Source organism: Theobroma umbraticum, unplaced genomic scaffold (genome assembly GCF_002168275.2).
Source record: "Theobroma umbraticum cultivar Fairchild unplaced genomic scaffold, ASM216827v3 scaffold_56.0, whole genome shotgun sequence".
Taxonomy (NCBI): domain Eukaryota; kingdom Viridiplantae; phylum Streptophyta; class Magnoliopsida; order Malvales; family Malvaceae; genus Theobroma; species Theobroma umbraticum.
In genome coordinates, this window is record NW_018397256.1 from 11,746,015 (window position 1) to 11,764,590 (window position 18,576).

The window sequence follows — 18,576 nt, forward strand, 5'->3', positions numbered from 1 at the left end:
AATTTTTTTATTAATGAGATGATAATATTTAACTCATATATATTGACCGTGCATTAATGATATCAAGATAACCCAATTTCCCAATATTTAATTTGGATGAGCTGTCACCAGTAACTAGTGTAAATAAATATTGAAGAATTATTATTTTACATGGTCAGGAAATCCATAAGTTTGATTGCAGAATTTTCTTATCACGTGTTTGGTTAGGTACACACTAATTAAAATTTTCTTTGATAGTAATATATTTAATTAAATGAATACTGTATAATAAAATATAAATAATATTAAAATGTCAAGTTAATCCATTCTTATTTAAATGAACATGTGATGTTGTTACGCAAGTAGCTTTTTTTAATTTTTTAAATATATGATTAAACTCTTTTAACAAATGACAAACGATAAAAATTCTTCACTGGGCAAGCAGCTTCCCAACGGAGCTGCTTCGAGCAAGCTTTGCACTTGGCTTGATTTACTACACGTGGCTTACGTTCTTGCTAAGAAAAAACTGCTTCAACAGTCGCTTTGCAGTCACAGTAACCGTCCCCTTGCTGCTGGTCCAATCACACACGAAGCAAAGATACCATGCGGGTAATTCAATCAAATCCTGATGCTGCGCTTACCATGATGCGTTTTTGCGCTCCAAGTTACGCGCCTTTCACACACTATTATATTTCGCGCGTAAAGTTCACGCCCATCTTAATTAATAATTAGGTTAGGCCTGAAAGGGATAGCTATTTAATCTCAAGGCTAGACAAATTCTACGCCGTCGTTTTTACCTAACATGCGCCAGGAGATTGCTTAAACGCTCTCTAACTAAAGCTCGAAGAGCATTCACTCTCACAGAAATCTAGAACAACCAATCTTACCATAAGCCGATTATATGACCATTTTAGACTGGCTTTAAACTGAAAAAAACAACTGTAACCAATCAAGATTCGAGAAACAATCAGGCTAACTAAAGCTTGAACATTTTTTTAGTCTTCTCCTCATCTGCACCCTAATAAAGCGCGCTCTCTCTCTCATCTTTTACTTCCTCTCTCTTCTTCTCCCTCTGTGAAAAGAGCACTTTCTCTCTCTCTACAGACCTTTTTTCGTTGCAGAGAGTCAGAGAGGAAAACCATTTCTAGGGGTTTCCATTTTTCTTTTGTATTTCATAAAATTTTGACACAAACAGAAATATACAAAATAATTGTAAAATTGCGTCTATTATTTCTTTGTTTTTCATGGTGGTTTCAACGGTTGTTCTTCCCGTATGTTCCCGAATCAACAAATTTACTCCGGCACCGAATCTTAACCCTCCATTCTAATGACTTTCAGCAGCAGGGAATGGCTCGATTGCACTCTTGCTTTCTCCATTTCTTCTCCTTCGTCTTCTACACCACCCTCATCTCTCTTTCCTCTTTGGCCCTCGAATCGGATTTTTTGGTAATTGATGCGGATTCGGAAGCTCTTTTGTTCCATCAAGACTACTCTCCGCCAGCACCTCCTCCACCGCCTCCTCACGCCCCGTCGGTATCTTGCACTGAAGATCTCGGCGGGGTAGGTTCTCTGGATTCCACGTGTAAGATTGTGGCCGATGTGAACCTCACTCGTGACGTGTACATAGAAGGGAAGGGTAATTTTTACATCCTCCCCGGAGTTAGATTCCTTTGCCCCTCCGCGGGATGTTCCCTAACCCTAAACATCAGCGGAAACTTCTCTTTAGGCGAAAATTCTACTATAGTTACTGGTACTTTCGAGCTCGCGGCTTATAACGCTAGTTTTTCCAATGGCTCCGCCGTGAACACTACGGGGTGGGCCGGGGACCCACCGCCTCAGACGAGTGGGACGCCTCAGGGGGTGGAGGGAGCGGGCGGAGGTCATGGGGGCCGCGGTGCGTGTTGCTTGGTGGAGGATGGGAAGTTGCCGGAGGATGTCTGGGGCGGAGACGCTTATTCGTGGTCATCATTGCAGGAGCCTTGGAGTTATGGGAGTAAGGGAGGGACGACGAGTAAGGAGGTGGATTATGGAGGGGGAGGCGGTGGCCGGGTGAAAATGGAGATTAAAGGGTTGTTGGAGGTGAATGGGAGCTTGTTGTCTGATGGGGGTGACGGAGGGAGCAAAGGAGGTGGTGGATCAGGTGGTAGCATCTATATTAAAGCTCATAAAATGTAATGTTTCTCTCTTGATTACTCTGTTTTTTTGAGTTTGTTTAGTGTTGCTTTGGTTTATTTAGATTTCACAGTTGGATGGTTGTTTAGTAATTGAAAAACAGATGACCAAGTAGTGGGAATTAGATACTTAAGTGCCTTTGTATATGTGTCCCTGCTATTTAAGAGTAAGCATAGAATTTTCTTTGTGTTAGACTCTTTGTCTTAGAGAGGACTACAAGGGCATAAAATAGTGTGTAAATGAGAGATTTCAAAGCATAAGGCTATGGAACAGTAGTTATGAAAGTTCATTTGGGCTGGCATTGGCTGTTGTGATGATGAATTCAAATCCTTTGATGAAGCCTCTTAAAGCTCTAATATTGCTCCTATCATGCATACTAATGAGTGAAGGATATTGATGATGAATTCAAATCTTTTGGTGAAGCCTCTTAAAGCTCTAATATTGCTCCTAGCATGCATACTAACTAGAGTGAAGAATATTGATGAAACAAACCCTCAAGTCCACTTGTATTTGCTTGTGAGGAAAGTTTTGGTTCACTGGACATGCTGCATGCTATTTATTGCGAGCATTTAATGATTGTGGATATATTTTGTGGATTTGTAAAATGCACCTTCAATTGAGTTAATCTGGAGAGCTTGGAGGTTCCTCCATTAGCAATTAGCATCCTATGTAATCAATGGGCCACATAAGTTGACACCTGGGATAGCTGACTTTGAATATGGCTGGTTGCTACGTGATTTAAATTGCTTTAAGCCCTATTTGTTAGTAGTAGGAATAGGATCTGGGTCTCTTATCATTTGTGCTCCGTTTAGGCCATGCCTGATGTTTCTATTTTAGTGTTGTTAGAAAAAAAAAAAAAAACAGAACAAGGTCATGGAAGCTGATGATCCTGTCTTATGTATGTGTAGTACTGGCCAATTCTTATGCTTCAAGTGTTTGCAATTCTTGATATAATTTTCTTTGTCTTTGGTTTGAATAACCTGACTCTTTTGGATAAATACGTATGGATTTAATGTCATTATATAGTTACATGGGTATAATTAGGGTTTAATGTCATTGTATCTGTTGTTCTGTGAAGAGCAGGACTGGAAGTGGCAGAATAAGTGCTTGTGGAGGTAATGGTTTTGCCGGTGGGGGTGGTGGAAGAGTTTCAGTTGATGTTTTCAGTAGGCATGATGAACCAAAAATTTATGTACATGGTAAGACTTTTCATGTTTTTTGCCATTCTTATGATGGAAGAAGATCAGTAATTATTAAGAACAAGAAATTAAAGCTATTTTTATAATACTTTTATGAATACTTTTTACTTTTGATTTGCTAAGAAGGGACAAATTTTGCATGAACGATGAATATAAAGCAGTTTTTGATGATCATAGTATTTTGCACTCTAAGGATGCCTTTTGATGGTGAAATAAATGAATAGTTCACATGATGAATGAACTATATTGGATGATAGGAAGCTTGGAAAATGACTTTATTTTTGAGAGCTTTTCACATACTCCAATTTCATTATTCAATTTTTTTCTATTTTTTGTTGTTTGCTGCTTGCAGTTAGTACATTCATGGTAACTGCTTGATAATTAATTGATTATTATTTTGCAGGAGGAACTAGTCATGGCTGCCCTGATAATGCTGGTGCTGCTGGAACCTTTTATGATGCTGTGCCCCGGAGCCTTACTGTTAACAATCATAATATGTCAACAGATACAGAAACTCTTCTTCTAGAGTTTCCTTATCAGCCACTTTGGACTAATGTCTATATTCGAAATCATGCCAGGGCAACTGTTCCTTTGCTTTGGAGTCGTGTCCAGGTTTGAGAATTTGAAGTTTTAATTTTTGTAACAAAGATACTAAAAAATGTTAACAGGCTTGAGAGTTTGAATTTTTAATTTTTGTGATAAAGATGCTTAAAATGTTGATATCTTCCAAAACTCATGATCTTTGCCAGCTTTTAGTTCTCATTTGATACTTCAAAGTGGCTTTTTGGGTTTTATTTTCTTTTTAAGACATCTGAGTTATTAGTAAATTCAGTATACTTACCTTTAATATATGAAGTTCTCTCTAAGTTTTTTTTCCGTGTTTTGGAGTTGCTATAGTCTATCATTTTTTTGCATTGCATATTTAATAATTGTGCTTTTAAAGTTTCAGGTGATATAGTTTTCACATTAGGAATCTAATTCTATTGTTTGATCCTTTTATAGGTGCAAGGACAGATAAGTCTCCTATGCAGTGGGGTGTTGAGCTTTGGGCTAGCACATTATGCTTCATCAGAATTTGAATTGTTGGCGGAAGAACTGTTAATGAGTGATTCTGTACTAAAGGTGACTGATGCATTTTCTTGGGAATTTGAATACGTGATGAAGTATGTGAATTTTTGCACAAATTGGCGTTTTATAAGTTCTTATTTTGAGGTCTTCACAAATGCATGTTTGGTGGCTGTAAAAGCTCTATGCTTTGAGCAAGATCTCTGTTTCTCGTATTCATTTTGGTCTCATTTTATGAGACAATATTCTCCTCATTAGCTATCAGTTGTCTTCCAAAGTCTTCTTTGTTTTATAGTGTTAAGTTGATAACTAGTTTACACAGCAGAATACCCTTCTTGAAGTAGCTGATTTTTTTTTAATTGAAGTTTTATCTATCTGTTATATCGATTTCAAGCCATGTATTTCCACTTCATTTGCACATTTTATGTTTTTAGCATTTCTTTCTAAGTTCTGATATATCCTCCTAGCAGCAAGATGATTCTAATGAGCATATATGTTTCAGCTGTGTCAGCTGCTCTCTATTCATTTCTCCTTCGGCTGACCATTTCTGTATCTGCTGTGTCAGCTGCTATCTATTCATTCTGTTTCAGCTGATCATTTGTCTCATTTTTCTTCCTTTCCTATTTATTATATGCTTCTGATATACTTTATGATCCCCCTGTTTGACAATGTCAGGTCTATGGGGCTTTACGCATGACTGTGAAAATATTCTTGATGTGGAATTCTAAAATGCTTATAGATGGTGGTGAAGATGCAACTGTTGCAACTTCATGGCTTGAGGCTAGTAATTTAGTTGTTCTCAAGGTGTTTAACCCACTGCGTCTTTGTATTTTTGTCGCATGTTTCTCAGGATGTAATTATTCTTGACAACTCCCCCTTTCCTCTCTTTTTCATACCCAGGAATCATCAGTCATACATTCAAATGCGAATCTGGGAGTACATGGACAAGGTTTATTGAATTTATCAGGACCAGGAGATAAGATTCAAGCACAACGACTGGTCCTATCACTATTTTACAGTATTCATGTGAGCAACTATTATTGTATTAATTGATTGGTTGTTTTCTGTTCAAGGTCTATACATGTTGTTGGTTTGTAAATTCTGATATTATATGGTTAAATAAAAGTAATTTAAGTTTGCCAAGGACATTTAGGTTTGGAGGCTAAGATATGTGGCTGGTTACATTTCAGCAGTTGAGTTACAGTTCTGAATAATAAAAATGCTTCTAAAGTTATTTAATAGTAATTCATTAAGTTTCACTACTCTGTCTAAACTGGCATTTTGACTTTGATCTATTCATTTGTCTGAAGTTTTTGTAAGGACGATGATTTATTTGTACTTTCACTGTCGTATATAATGTTAAACATGGTATATTTTTCTTATAGAAGCCTTTTTTGAATTGAAGTGCGAGCTTGGTTGTTTTGTTTATATTGGAGGAGAAAACAATGCAAATCTCGTGTAATTCTAGCTCTTTTGTTGATTTTTCCTAGCTTCCATATTCATGTATGTATTTCGATGCTGGTGGATTACACTTCTTTGGCCGCTATAAAATCATCATGATGGTTAATAGAAAAGCATGTGATTTGGTGTGGCTCATGGACGTGGCCACATATATGGTATAAATATTTGGGAATTCCATTCACCAATTGTGATGAATCTTTGCCATGGGATTTATATACTTTATGCTGGGAGATTCATATTGGTTGTCCTGCCTGATTAGTGAATTAATTTTATTTGTTTGTGTGAAGGTTGGACCTGGATCTGTTTTACGTGGTCCCCTAGATAATGCATCATCTGATGCTGTGTAAGTTTTGGTTTTGGTTGTATCACCCTTGGATTGAAGGCTTGCACTCGTCTTATTATATATCTCACCATTCCTCTTTTTGTGTTGGGCAGTACGCCAAAGCTTTATTGTGAGCTCCAAGATTGCCCCATTGAACTACTTCACCCTCCTGAAGATTGCAATGTGAATTCGTCCCTGGCTTTTACTCTTCAGGTGTTTATTCTATACAGTTGTGCGGTAATGAAGTGAAAAATATGATCGCTTTTGCTTATTTAACTGTTCCATTATTATTTTTTAGATATGCCGAGTTGAGGATATCACTGTTGAAGGTCTTATTAAGGGATCTGTTGTTCATTTCCATCGGGCAAGAACAATATCTGTACAGTCTTCTGGAATAATCAGTGCATCTGGAATGGGTATGTTCTCATTGCGGTTTAGGTTCTATTTTCTTTAACCCTCTCTCTCTCTCTCTCTCTCTCTCTATACACACATACTCATGTGCATACACATACAAACACATCCATGCACACAAATGGATACCTCCATAAAGATAGTCTTGTATACCTTTTTATCATCTTTTATCTGTGTCATATTTGGATGGACTTCTTTTTATTCTTGTGCAGGATGCACAGGTGGCGTGGGTAAAGGAAATTTTTTAGACAATGGTATTGGCAGTGGTGGTGGCCATGGTGGTAAAGGGGGGCTTGGATGTTCTAACGGAAGTTGTGTTGAGGGTGGTATTTCATATGGGAATTCAGAGTTGCCCTGTGAACTTGGTAGTGGAAGTGGAAACGAGAGCTCATCTGATTCGGCTGCTGGTGGTGGTGTTATAGGTAATGCTTTTGGGTCAATTTTTTTTGTGCACATATATTCTTGGCTCTTTTTTGCATTTAAATACCTGAAGATGGAGATAGGCAAGTCTTAGCTAGGTTAGTTTGAGTGCCATTTTATACCATCCTGCCTGTTTCCTCTGAAAATGGCTATAAGACGGTTAAATTTGATTATTAATCATGTTGGGCAGCTATAACTTTAGTCCAATGTGATTGGTTGATTTGTATTCACTGCCATATTACCTCTTTCATCTTGTCCTTGGGATTGAAGTGTCCTAATTGTTTTAGCCTATAAATTTACATTAGGTAATCTGGTTTAAGGTTTAGTTATGTAATTCTATGTAAAAATAAGGGGGCAGTGTTTGAGTTGCTGTATTGTCTTAGACTCTTAATGAACAGCTATTGCTTTAAGTTTATTTAGTCATATTTTCATGAGATGTTATGTCTGAACAGTGATGGGTTCTGTGGAACATCCACTGTCAAGTTTGTCTGTTGAGGGTGCTTTGAAGGCTGATGGAGAAAGTTTTGAAGGAACTGTCTGGCAACAAGAGTATTCTGTTTCTAATGATTCAAGCATAGCTCCCGGGGGTGGCTCTGGTGGTACTGTCCTTCTGTTTCTGCACACATTGACTCTTGGCAAATCTGCTGTTCTTTCAAGTGTTGGAGGATATGGTAGTCCCAAAGGGGGTGGTGGAGGAGGAGGTGGAAGGATTCATTTTCATTGGTCAGACATTCCCATTGGAGATGTGTACCAGCCAATTGCTAGTGTGAAGGGAAGCATCTATGCTAGGTTTGTTTCCAATGTAATTTCTTTTTCTGAATGCTATGTTATTGATGGACCTACACATTTGTTAACTTCTCTAGGTCCATGATATATTGGGGCAATCAATGCTCCAGGTGGTATATGTCCACAAAATGATATTGTATGGTAACTGCTAATAAGCTTTTCATCCCAAAATTTGTCACATTCTCTGACTATTACTTAGCTTCTTCTGTTTTGATAGATTGAGGGCATTAGTGAATATGAAATAATCAGAAGTATGCTTATTTTTGAACCATGAACTGTCGAGTCCCAAACATTATATGTTGAGAATGTTTTATGGATCTGTTAGGAATGCTATGGTTTTATATGGAGTAGCTTTTATGCGATTCATGGAGCAAGTTGTATTATTTCATGACGTCATTGCTATTCTTTGCTTTTGATTGTTTGAGAATATTCTAGATTGAACCCTTAAAACTGCAAATATGATTGATAAGGTTTGCTTTTGGGACTATATTGTGGTGGTAGACTTAAATTGCCATGCAGTAATGCCTAGATCTTATCTCAGTGCTGCAAATCAAGTGTTGAAGCTGTCAAGTGTGATTGTACTTTGGCACTTTGGTTACTTTAGTGAGTAGTTGATTCATATCTTATGTCATTGCTTTGAAGCATTATGCTGGAACTATATCTTGAGGAACTGTTTAGTAAAGATGTATATAACAGGTTATATGTTACAAGTGCAGTCACTGCTAGCCAAAAGGGCTTCTTAGTTTGTAGTTACCTTTAACAAGGAGCTTCATGTTTGTCTTCTAGTGTATGCTTGTAAATACTTCTCTGATGCTCATTTATGGAGATTTGCCTATTGGTATCATGGTGATTTTGTGATTATTGGTACAGAGGAGGACTTGGTGGAGGCAAGAGTGGAGGTGGAGAAAATGGAACTGTGACTGGTAAAGCTTGTCCAAAGGGGCTTTATGGGACATTTTGTGTGGTAAGTTTGCAATTTTATGGCCTTTTTAAAAATTTCAGATTCTTTTTGTTTAATACGGAGATGGGTACTGGAGGCTATACTTTTAATTGAAGCATCTGGAAATTTAAAATTTATTCAATAATCCAATTAACATGAATTCTGTCATTGAAATGCTTATATGTTTAAAGTTAAAAGGGAACAAAAAATTCTATTCAATCCAATAATGCAGTTGAATATATGGGGGCAGTTTAATATAAATGAATATGCTAGTTTTCTAATTAATGGAATGTTATCCTCCAAAGTGGTTGGAGCGAGTCTATCTCGCATCTCTTTCTATAAGTTTGTAGAGATCCTTTTGTTTTCTTCTTTTGAACCAATACAAATTGTTTATTACTTTCAGCTGTTGAAGTTTGTTAACTATTTCTGTTTCTCCAGGAATGTCCTGTTGGTACTTATAAGAATGTTAGTGGGTCTGATAGTTCTCTCTGTCATCCTTGCCCTGCTTCAGAGCTTCCCCACCGTGCCATTTATATTGCTGTTCGAGGTACATTTGAATGTGTATGAAGTAGGTTATTTGATGAGATTCAAATGGCATACTGCTCTTATACTACATTTTTTTTATCCTGACGGGTAATTTTTTTCTTTATTTTTAGTAAATTAATTTTTAAAACCTTATTTATTCACAGGTGGTATTGCTGAAACCCCTTGTCCTTACGAGTGCATTTCTGACAGATATCACATGCCACAATGTTATACAGCCCTTGAAGAGTTAATTTACACATTTGGGGGACCTTGGTTATTTTGTCTTCTACTTATGGGTCTTCTCATCCTCTTAGCACTGGTGCTTAGTGTTGCACGAATGAAATTTGTTGGGGTTGATGAATTACCAGGCCCAGCTCCCACCCAGCATGGCTCTCAGATAGATCATTCTTTCCCATTCCTGGAGTCATTGAATGAGGTTGTTTATAATTCCTGTTTTGGTTCTCTTTATGATGTCAAAGAACACCTGGCTTTCTGTGCTGATATTTGTATTGTTGATGATATATTTTTCCCCATGCTAAGTTATCAATTCCCTTGTTATTTTGCCCACCGTCCCCTTTGGTTAACTTCAATTGTACCCTTTTTTCTCCTTTTTTTTTTTGTCCTTTTCAGGTATTGGAAACCAATAGGGTTGAGGAGTCACAGAGTCATGTGCACAGAATGTATTTCATGGGTCCTAATACTTTCAGTGAACCTTGGCATCTGCCCCACACTCCTCCTGAAGAAATAAAAGAGATTGTGTGAGTATTGCAATGTTTTCTGTTGAATTGCTTCTTGTACACTTGTGCTGTACGCTGGATTTGATTAATGTATGATTTAATCAGAATTGTTACGCATTGACTTGATTTCCTTGACCTGGCAGATATGAGGGTGCATTCAACACATTTGTGGATGAGATTAATTCAATAGCTGCTTACCAGTGGTGGGAGGGTGCAATTTACACCATTCTTTCTATTCTTGTGTATCCTCTTGCTTGGTCATGGCAGCAGTGCCGCCGGAGAATGAAATTACAACGATTACGTGAGTTTGTTCGATCAGAATATGATCATGCTTGCTTACGTTCTTGCCGTTCGCGGGCTCTCTATGAGGGGCTTAAGGTCTCTATTTACTTCTGTTCTTGGTTTAATTTGTTCTCTATTATGGCTTCATCTTACTTGGTTTGCATCTTGTACCTGGTCTAGGTTCATCTTTGCTTCTGCTTTTCTCATCATTGTCTTTGCCAGACATCATTTTTTGAAAACCAACTATGTAGACATGTCAGAGATGGATGCTATTTATGCCTGAACTCATTCTAGTTTGAGTGTTGAACAGAGTCAGAGTCACTGAAATAAAGTTTGTCTATATATCCTTCCAAACCTATCTTATTTACTATCCTGAAATTCGCATCAATTCTGGAGGCTTTTTTCTGCTCAGTTTGTTTTATAAACGTGTTTAAGAAATAACAAGAAGTTTTTTCTCAATTAAAAAGAAATCAAATTAAAGGACTGATTTAATGGCTCCTATGGTACATGGTTAGATGGGTACTATATTTTTGGAGGAAAAATTGTTACCCTATGTGCTAAGTGCTAAATCAGTTGAGTTACTGCTATATCTGGCATTATAGTTGCTTTTGAGTCAATGAACACTAAAGAAAAGAACAGATGAACAGGACTTACAGTGTCAACTTTTTGGGATTTACACATTAATTTCTAAGATTTGAACACTTTTTGATCTATGATACAAGTGCTGCTAAAGCATAATTCTCGTGTGTTCCTTCAAACTTGAAATTTTGGTATTTGATCACTGTAGGTATCTGCAACTTCTGATTTAATGCTGGCTTATGTGGACTTCTTCCTTGGTGGAGATGAAAAGAGAACAGACCTTCCACCTGGCCTCCCTCAAAGGTTTCCTATGTCTATAATTTTTGGAGGTGATGGAAGTTATATGGCTCCATATTCCCTCCAAAATGATAACATTCTTACCAGTCTTATGAGTCAGGTTAGTTCTCATATTTTAGGTATGTACATTGGTGAAAGACATGGGTTTATCTTCCAAAATTTAGCTATAATGTAGTTCTTTTTATTGTTATACCTCTTACAGTTGGTGCAACCAACCACTTGGTATCGACTGGTGGCTGGTTTGAATGCACAATTGCGCTTGGTTCGTCGTGGACGGCTAAGAGTAACATTTCGATCTGTCGTCCAATGGCTTGAAACGCATGCTAATCCTGCTTTGAGAGTCCATGGTGTACGCATTGATCTTGCCTGGTTTCAGGCTACACCTGGTGGTTATCGCCAATATGGACTTTTGGTGTATTCTATTGAAGAGGAAAACGAGCCTATATCATTGGGAAATACTGATGGAGGAATCAGAACCGGGCTTCTTTCACGGTAATGTTTGTGTGTGTGTGTGTGTGTGTGTGGCGTGGCTTGTTGGCATATCTTGAACAGATGTTTGGTTTATTGTAGAAATATATCCCTGCGCAAGAATAGGATGACCTGTGGGGAGTATTTTACAGAACCTCTAGGATCTAAAGTTAGCAAGTAATTTTGCTTGTATTATATGATAGAAAGAAAGTCAAATTTCTGAGTTTCATATGTGTATATACATGTGTGTGTGTGTGTGTGTTCGCATATGATGGAATTGTTTGATGCCTAATTATATGTAATTTTAACTTGGTTGCTTTCATATTTGCTTCATAGTGTGAAGTCTACATACCGGCAAAATCAATCTGGTCATCGAAGAGAAGATGCACTTTTAACCCAAGGTCATCAAAGCAGTGAAGGTTTTGCAAGGCGGAAGAGGAGTTACAGAGGGCTTATAGATACTAACAGCTTACAAATGCTTGAAGAGAAGAGAGATATGTTTTACCTTCTCTCTTTCATAGTCCATAATACTAAACCTGTTGGTCACCAGGTAGCTCACATGAATTAACGAGTTATATTTTTTTTTTTACTTGTAAATTATTTACGAATCTATATCATTCACTTATCACCTTGTTTTATGTTGCAGGATCTTGTTGGCTTAGTCATATCAATGCTACTTTTAGGAGATTTTAGCTTAGTGTTGCTTACTTTCCTCCAGTTGTATTCAATATCATTGGTGGATGTCTTTCTGGTTTTGTTTATTTTACCTCTTGGCATTCTTCTTCCGTTTCCTGCTGGCATAAATGCTTTATTCAGTCATGGTCCAAGGCGTTCTGCAGGTCTCGCACGTTTCTATGCTTTGTGGAATATAACATCCTTGATTAATGTTGTAAGTTCCTGTACTTTTTAATCACCATTTCACTAGATAAACATGCTTTTTTTCCTTTTGTCTTAGTTTTCTACAATTCCTATAATAATGAATTTCTATTTCTTTGGATTTTATTAATTGCTGAGGTCAACAATTAAGCAGACCTAATATTATTATTTAAATTGTCCTTGGTAGGAGTGAAAGAGTGTGGGCAGTATAGAGGTAAATGGAATTTCTAGGTACAAATGAAATGTTGGTAGGCCAGAAGAAAGGGGTCTGGGGAAGGGGAGATATAAGAAAGTATATAGGGAAGACATAACTTACAAAAAGGGTTGATACTGGTGAATCGTAATAGCATTTATTCCCCCCATCTTAGTCATGGACAAAAAAGGCAAGAACTTCCCCCCAGCCCCCATTTCTCTCTCTCGTATCAAGGAATATTAGATGGCAAGATGAATTAATCTTTTAACTTCTCAACTCTATCTTTTTACTCTAATATTTTTTGTATTCTTAGCTGCTCCAAGTATTGGAAAGTAGTAACCTGCCTTCTGTTTGAATCAAAATCTGTGGTAATCATCATCTCATCCTTTGCCAGGGTGTTGCATTTCTTTGTGGATATATTCACTATAAAAGTCAGTCATCATCAAGTAAAAGGATCCCGAACATTCAGCCATTGAATATTAACATGTAAGTTAATGTATTAGGTGCAAAGGAATTTAACTGTGATACCATTCTTGCGTAACATTGGTGTGTATCTCCTTGGTGTGGTTTTGGATGCAGGGATGAAAGTGAATGGTGGATTTTTCCAGCTGGACTGGTTTTGTGTAAACTTTTCCAATCACAACTTATAAATTGGCATGTTGCGAATCTAGAGATTCAAGACCGCTCATTGTATAGTAATGATTTTGAGCTATTTTGGCAGTCATGACCACCATGTCAAAGAGATACTTACACATTAACAAGGTTCTTTTGTTCACTTCTTTACTGTTCTATTTTTTGTATGTAATTTGAGAGGAACAACTGAGTTCTTGACATACAAGTAGAAATAGAAACAAAGGGGAAAAAAAGAAAAAAGCAAGAGATAGAGTGAGAAGGAGATTCATTCATGTAAGCTCTCACGTTTTTCCTTTCATTTTGGGAGTTCCAATGTATATAACGAATTGGAGTACACTAATGCTTTAAAGAATTCATTTGTATATCTCTTCGGTGCTAAGTTTGTCATATTGTTCTACCTTTTGAAGCTTCTTTACGGATCCGGGCATTATTGCTAGTTATAATACTATCTGATCCCAGCATGGTGCATGCAATCCTTCTGAAGTTGAATAGCTAATACGTTTTAAAGATTTAGCTTGGATCTTGAGGTGAACTGTCTCCTCATCTTAAATATAATTGTATAATTTTCTTAGTGAAAAGACAGGTCTGAATTTCGAAAGTGCTGTTCCAGCAATGTTCATAAATTTATCATCTATATCGATCTTTTTCAACCAAGGAAGACAATCTTATGGCAGATTTTCTCTTGATATAGCTCTGTTACTTAAGCTAGGTAAAACCAGCGGGTAAGAACTTGTGCCAAAGTTCAAGTTTCTAGCCACCCATTGTAACACTGACATACCAGATTAAGAGTCGGTCAAACTAAAACTGTAACTAAACTAGGAGGTAATATCAGATACAAGAAGCATGTCCACCAAACCCGAAAAGAAGGCAAAACAAGAACTGGCACAAGGCTACAAGCATTTGTTGAAGCTAATACCCTTCTCAAGATGACTGATTAAGGCAGCATCATATTCAACAATTTGTTTATTAATGAAAATGTCTAGGAAACTGCTTGTCGTGTCAAGGGCTTCAGGAACACTCCAATGAGGAAAGTGTAAAGACATTGGTTACTAGACAAGGGCAAGTTTCCTTCATCATGGTAGCCGCTCTTCCCTTATAATCGCCATTTCTATGCGCATGAATGGTTCCACTAAGTTCTGCCTATACATACTCAGAATTTAACTCATCAAAGTGAACAAAAAGCATAATCTTTCAGAGAAAAGTGTGCCGGGAACACGTATCAGTTCATTGCCAAACATTACAAAGAGGGATATCAGTGGGGAATTCATCTCCTCCAAAGCAATATAAATGAGAATTTGAGGCCACTTACATACATGAAATTCTTAGGGTACTAAAGACAATACTGTGGTGCCCAAACAGTCTTACTCCTTGTTCAATACTTTAGGAACTTTGATATACGGCTCCTCATAGCTTGGAACATACGCTATCAGTGCTTCCCTGTTGAGTAACATATTTAAAGTCAAAACACTCAGAATATAACCTAGTGTAATATTGAACTCAGGAACTATGGTGCATCAAACTATTTTCATCTCACTTATTCTCAAATGTTTCAGGGACATCTTCACGCAAATTATCACCTTCAGTGTCTGCAAATAAAACATAGCATTGACAAAACTTGTTAAGAGGGTAATATCTAGTTACAGAACAGGAATGGTACTACGCATTAGTCAAATACACAAATGGTATTCCTACTAGTTTCTCCCTTTGTTAAGATATGCAACTATAATTAGCATTTTCTTTTTTGTTGGGCTGCCTCCTTAACAATACAACACCACCGTTTAGAGTTTGACACTGAACTACAATTTGGCCTAATAAAGAATACTGCCTACCAAAACTTTGAACTTGGAAAACTCAAATGGGCAAACCAACTGTTTAAAAACTACCCTTCATTAATATGCTAGAAAACACCTCAATTACATTATCTCAATTTTGATGCAACGCCATATTTTACTTCTGCTACAAACACATATCACAAATGTATAGCACAGTGGCACCATTAACTAAAAAGGAAATACCAATTTATATGAGTGAGTTCTAAGTACCAGCTCTAATAGCGGGCTCCACACTGTCCAGATCAACAGCTTGAAGTTGCCCAAACCTGCAATAGAGAACCCAAAAAGCAAACAGAAAATTTACCGGTTACTTTTACCATTTTCAAGTTGTAATATTATTAGAATAACATCCTCTCACTAATAAAATGGAGATTATAATCATTAATTAAAGTATATTCTTCGACATACATCGAGCATAAATGCATAATCAATACCAATTTCTTAAAAACTTATCCTTATAAGAATCATGGGATAGCCCAAGAAATAATGGCAGCTAAAACCCCTAATAAAAACCAAAACCCAGCCCCCATTTTGTTGAGACATCTCCAAATTATTATCAATATTAACTGATTTGAGTTCAATTTGGTTCTGAACTATCCTTTATGAGAAGATTACCAGTCTATCACTTGTCGAATTTTGGGAGCAAATTCTTCAACCTGAAACCAAACAAAAGAAAGAGTTGAAGATATCAAGTTAAACAATAAAGAAATGAGTAAGTGAAATAAAAATGGAGGAAAGTAGTGAAAGAAACCTCATTTGGGGCGAGTGAAATACGAGCTGTTTCAGCCAGACGAGGCACATCCGGTGGCTGCAAAGACGACCTCGTTTTCGTGGAGAACTTTCGTATTGTGGGGCTACTCTTAATAAGGTAAAAGGGTTTTGAAGAAGAATAAGCAGAGCTGCTTTTAAACTTGAAGTTGGTGAGCACCAGCAAAGCTCTGCTCCCCATTTTTTTGCCGTGGGTTTACGGATTGCAAGTGATCCCTGCCATACTTTGCTACGTTATCGACCGGTAAATACGACGTCGAAGTGGAAGGGAATTGTTCTTACCCAGCCTCAGCCTGACCGGAAACACAGTACGAGACCCGCTTATGCTTTTGTTAATTTGGTATAAACAGAAGATAAGAGCCCAACATAAAAGCCATGCTTTTAGCGGGCCCGCAAATAGAACAGAATTTCTATACCTCAATACAAGCAAATGTGGTCTCAATCTAAGAGGGGAGAGACCCCTTTTGCCTGTTTGTTCATTAATATTTATAAATGAAGCTAAATTTTAACAAATTTCACTAAGCAAATGCATTTCCCCTCTCTGTTTGCTTTCACTTCTAATAACAAAACTCAACTATTCGTGGGATTACATCCTGACTTTTTCGGTTTCATTACATGTTAAAAGGAATAAGCACGTGATATTTACAAGAAGTCCACTATACAAAATCAGCCTTTGTTAGGATCTCCTGCATCGTGAGCCACAGCGCTCTTTTCCCCTTCATTCTTACAAGGATGTAGTTGTGGAGCCACAGAGAAGCTCCTTTGACCCTCACTGGACGGAGGAAGTGGACTGGTGGAATGTCTGCTTTCACCCTCAGAGAGTAGAGCAGGTGGCACTGAGGTCACTGGAGCAGCCTCTGCTTCACTGCCTCCACCATTGCTTGGTACTTCTTTGCCGCTACTAATGGCTGAAAATTCATCATAGGTTGTATTTGAGAGTTGGGGAAAGTAGCCATGGAGTGTTGGAAATGGTAATAACATGAAGATAAGAAAACATGGCAGTTTGATAAAGCCAATTCTGAATTATCTCTAATCAGATGAAACGTTATTAGCTAGTAAAGTTGGCATTTCCACGGATAATAACAGCAGTTAGTCTACTAGTCACCAATATGTTTGAATGAACAAAATAAACGATTGCTTGAGTAGCAGAAATAACCTGTATGACTGGATACAGCAATGCTAATGTTTGTATTTTGTGGTGCTGATGAAGTTGCAGCCCCTCTTTTCATCTTCAACTGCGGAACAAAGAGAAACTGATTAGTTTTGTTTTCAATGGATATTCTGAAGTGAAAAAAGTTAAACCTTTGATCATGTTTTTTGTGTAATATTTTCATTCTTGATGTACTTAAGAACTAAGGTACCACTCCCTTAACTTCAATATCAAGGCACTACAAATCCTCTAAACTTCTCACTCTAAGATAAAAAGTAGGGAAATAGAGAGACAGAGAGAAAGACTAACATCTTAGAAACAAAGTTTATCCCGCAAAAAGACAATCTGTGTTCTAGCACTCTAAAGAAGTTCCCAACTTAAAGCATGTCAACTTTCATACCTTAGTATTTTCTTCACAATGCTTTACAACAACTGAAATGCTGGCATAGCGGCCATTCAATAGCATATAAGCCCACAACAAAAGCTTCCTTGGAATGCTTAAATCAAGAGTTTCAGCCCCTTCCATAATTGATGGAAATTGCTTTTCTTTTACTAGTTGAGATGGCACCAACCAAAGGTTGACACCAGATGGGAGCATTACACAGGAGCTCTCTCGATAGAAATTATATGAACTTCTAAGCAAAGAGTTGGCGGTCTCCATATCTCCATCAGAAGCTTTCTTTATAATGATATTATTAATTTTTGCCAAAGTTGGGCTCCATTTTGTTTGAAGACTTTCGAAATGAGTTGAGTCCTCAAATGATGAACTCCATATTTCATGTGTCTGCAGATCAATACAAAGCTGCTGGCTGCTTTCCATGGCACCATCTATTGAATTAAGAGTTTGAACCTCAATTGGGAATCCAGATTGCAGTGGAGTGATTGATGCCAAGCTATATATAAGAGATCGACACCAAGCAACAGAGGCATGCCTGCAAACTTTGGCACAGTTACTATTTGACAATTTTGGATTCTTGAACCGCTTTCGGATCCTCTCGTTTATTGCTTCAAGTATTTCCAGTTTGCCATTTCTTTCCAGGGACACAATATACTGGTGAAGATACCTAAGTCAAGTTAATCAACTATTAGTATTTTGTGAAAAGTAATGACACTTTTAGTTCTATTATGGGTTAAAGGGTAAACAGTGCAAATTGCCTTGTTAAGCAAAGGCAGAATCTACTGTATTATTTATCATGATATTTAAAATTCCTAAGCAACAAACTCAGAAAACATGTGTTACCCATATAAAGTGCTCTCAGATATTTCTGAACCCTTAATCTCAGGCAAACAGCAGATCTCAGGCCATAAGGTACCCTGTTCCATAAACAAACCAAATATCTTCTCTAGTTGATGCTCAAAACTGATGGCAGCATCAGCACCAGCAGGCTCAACTTGCCTCATGGATAAAACTAGAGCCTTGATGTGCCTTCCAAGTGCCACTGGTACAAGATCTTCAATGCACAAGGAGAACTAAGTGCAAA

At 37.4% G+C, this 18,576-nt stretch overlaps 3 protein-coding genes across 6 annotated transcripts in view; 1 reads left to right on the top strand and 2 right to left on the bottom strand.

The window, feature by feature from the left end:
• The first annotated feature begins 1,194 nt into the window (after positions 1–1,194).
• On the top strand, positions 1,195–13,709 carry LOC110410590 (uncharacterized). The gene is made up of 22 exons (XM_021420359.2): positions 1,195–2,150; positions 3,235–3,350; positions 3,754–3,962; positions 4,353–4,472; positions 5,091–5,219; positions 5,316–5,441; positions 6,164–6,219; positions 6,312–6,411; positions 6,497–6,614; positions 6,822–7,031; positions 7,482–7,818; positions 8,686–8,779; positions 9,194–9,302; positions 9,445–9,716; positions 9,911–10,038; positions 10,161–10,395; positions 11,087–11,275; positions 11,378–11,667; positions 11,980–12,193; positions 12,290–12,532; positions 13,107–13,198; positions 13,292–13,709. The coding sequence occupies exons 1-22, from the start codon at positions 1,327–1,329 to the stop codon at positions 13,437–13,439; spliced, it is 4,359 nt and encodes a 1,452-aa protein (XP_021276034.1). The 5' UTR covers positions 1,195–1,326; the 3' UTR covers positions 13,440–13,709.
• Positions 13,710–14,516: 807 nt separating this feature from the next.
• On the bottom strand, positions 14,517–16,158 carry LOC110411744 (glutamyl-tRNA(Gln) amidotransferase subunit C). Its single transcript, XM_021422050.2, has 5 exons — positions 15,929–16,158; positions 15,793–15,833; positions 15,388–15,443; positions 14,880–14,931; positions 14,517–14,782 (listed from the first exon to the last, which is right to left on the bottom strand). Exons 1-5 carry the CDS (start codon positions 16,124–16,126, stop codon positions 14,707–14,709), a joined length of 423 nt encoding a protein of 140 aa, XP_021277725.1. The 5' UTR covers positions 16,127–16,158; the 3' UTR covers positions 14,517–14,706.
• A 306-nt stretch (positions 16,159–16,464) lies between these two features.
• The window catches only part of LOC110411742 (Tetratricopeptide repeat (TPR)-like superfamily protein), a 10,325-nt gene continuing 8,213 nt past the window's right edge, over positions 16,465–18,576 (bottom strand). For all 4 annotated transcript variants that reach the window (XM_021422045.2, XM_021422044.2, XM_021422046.1 and 1 more), the window contains 4 exons: positions 18,336–18,565; positions 17,496–18,159; positions 17,102–17,180; positions 16,465–16,853 (listed from right to left, as the gene is read on the bottom strand). In XM_021422045.2, the coding sequence (XP_021277720.1) occupies positions 16,612–16,853; positions 17,102–17,180; positions 17,496–18,159; positions 18,336–18,565 (1,215 nt within the window). In that variant the 3' untranslated portion in view covers positions 16,465–16,611. The remainder of the gene's footprint in view (positions 16,854–17,101; positions 17,181–17,495; positions 18,160–18,335; positions 18,566–18,576) is intronic.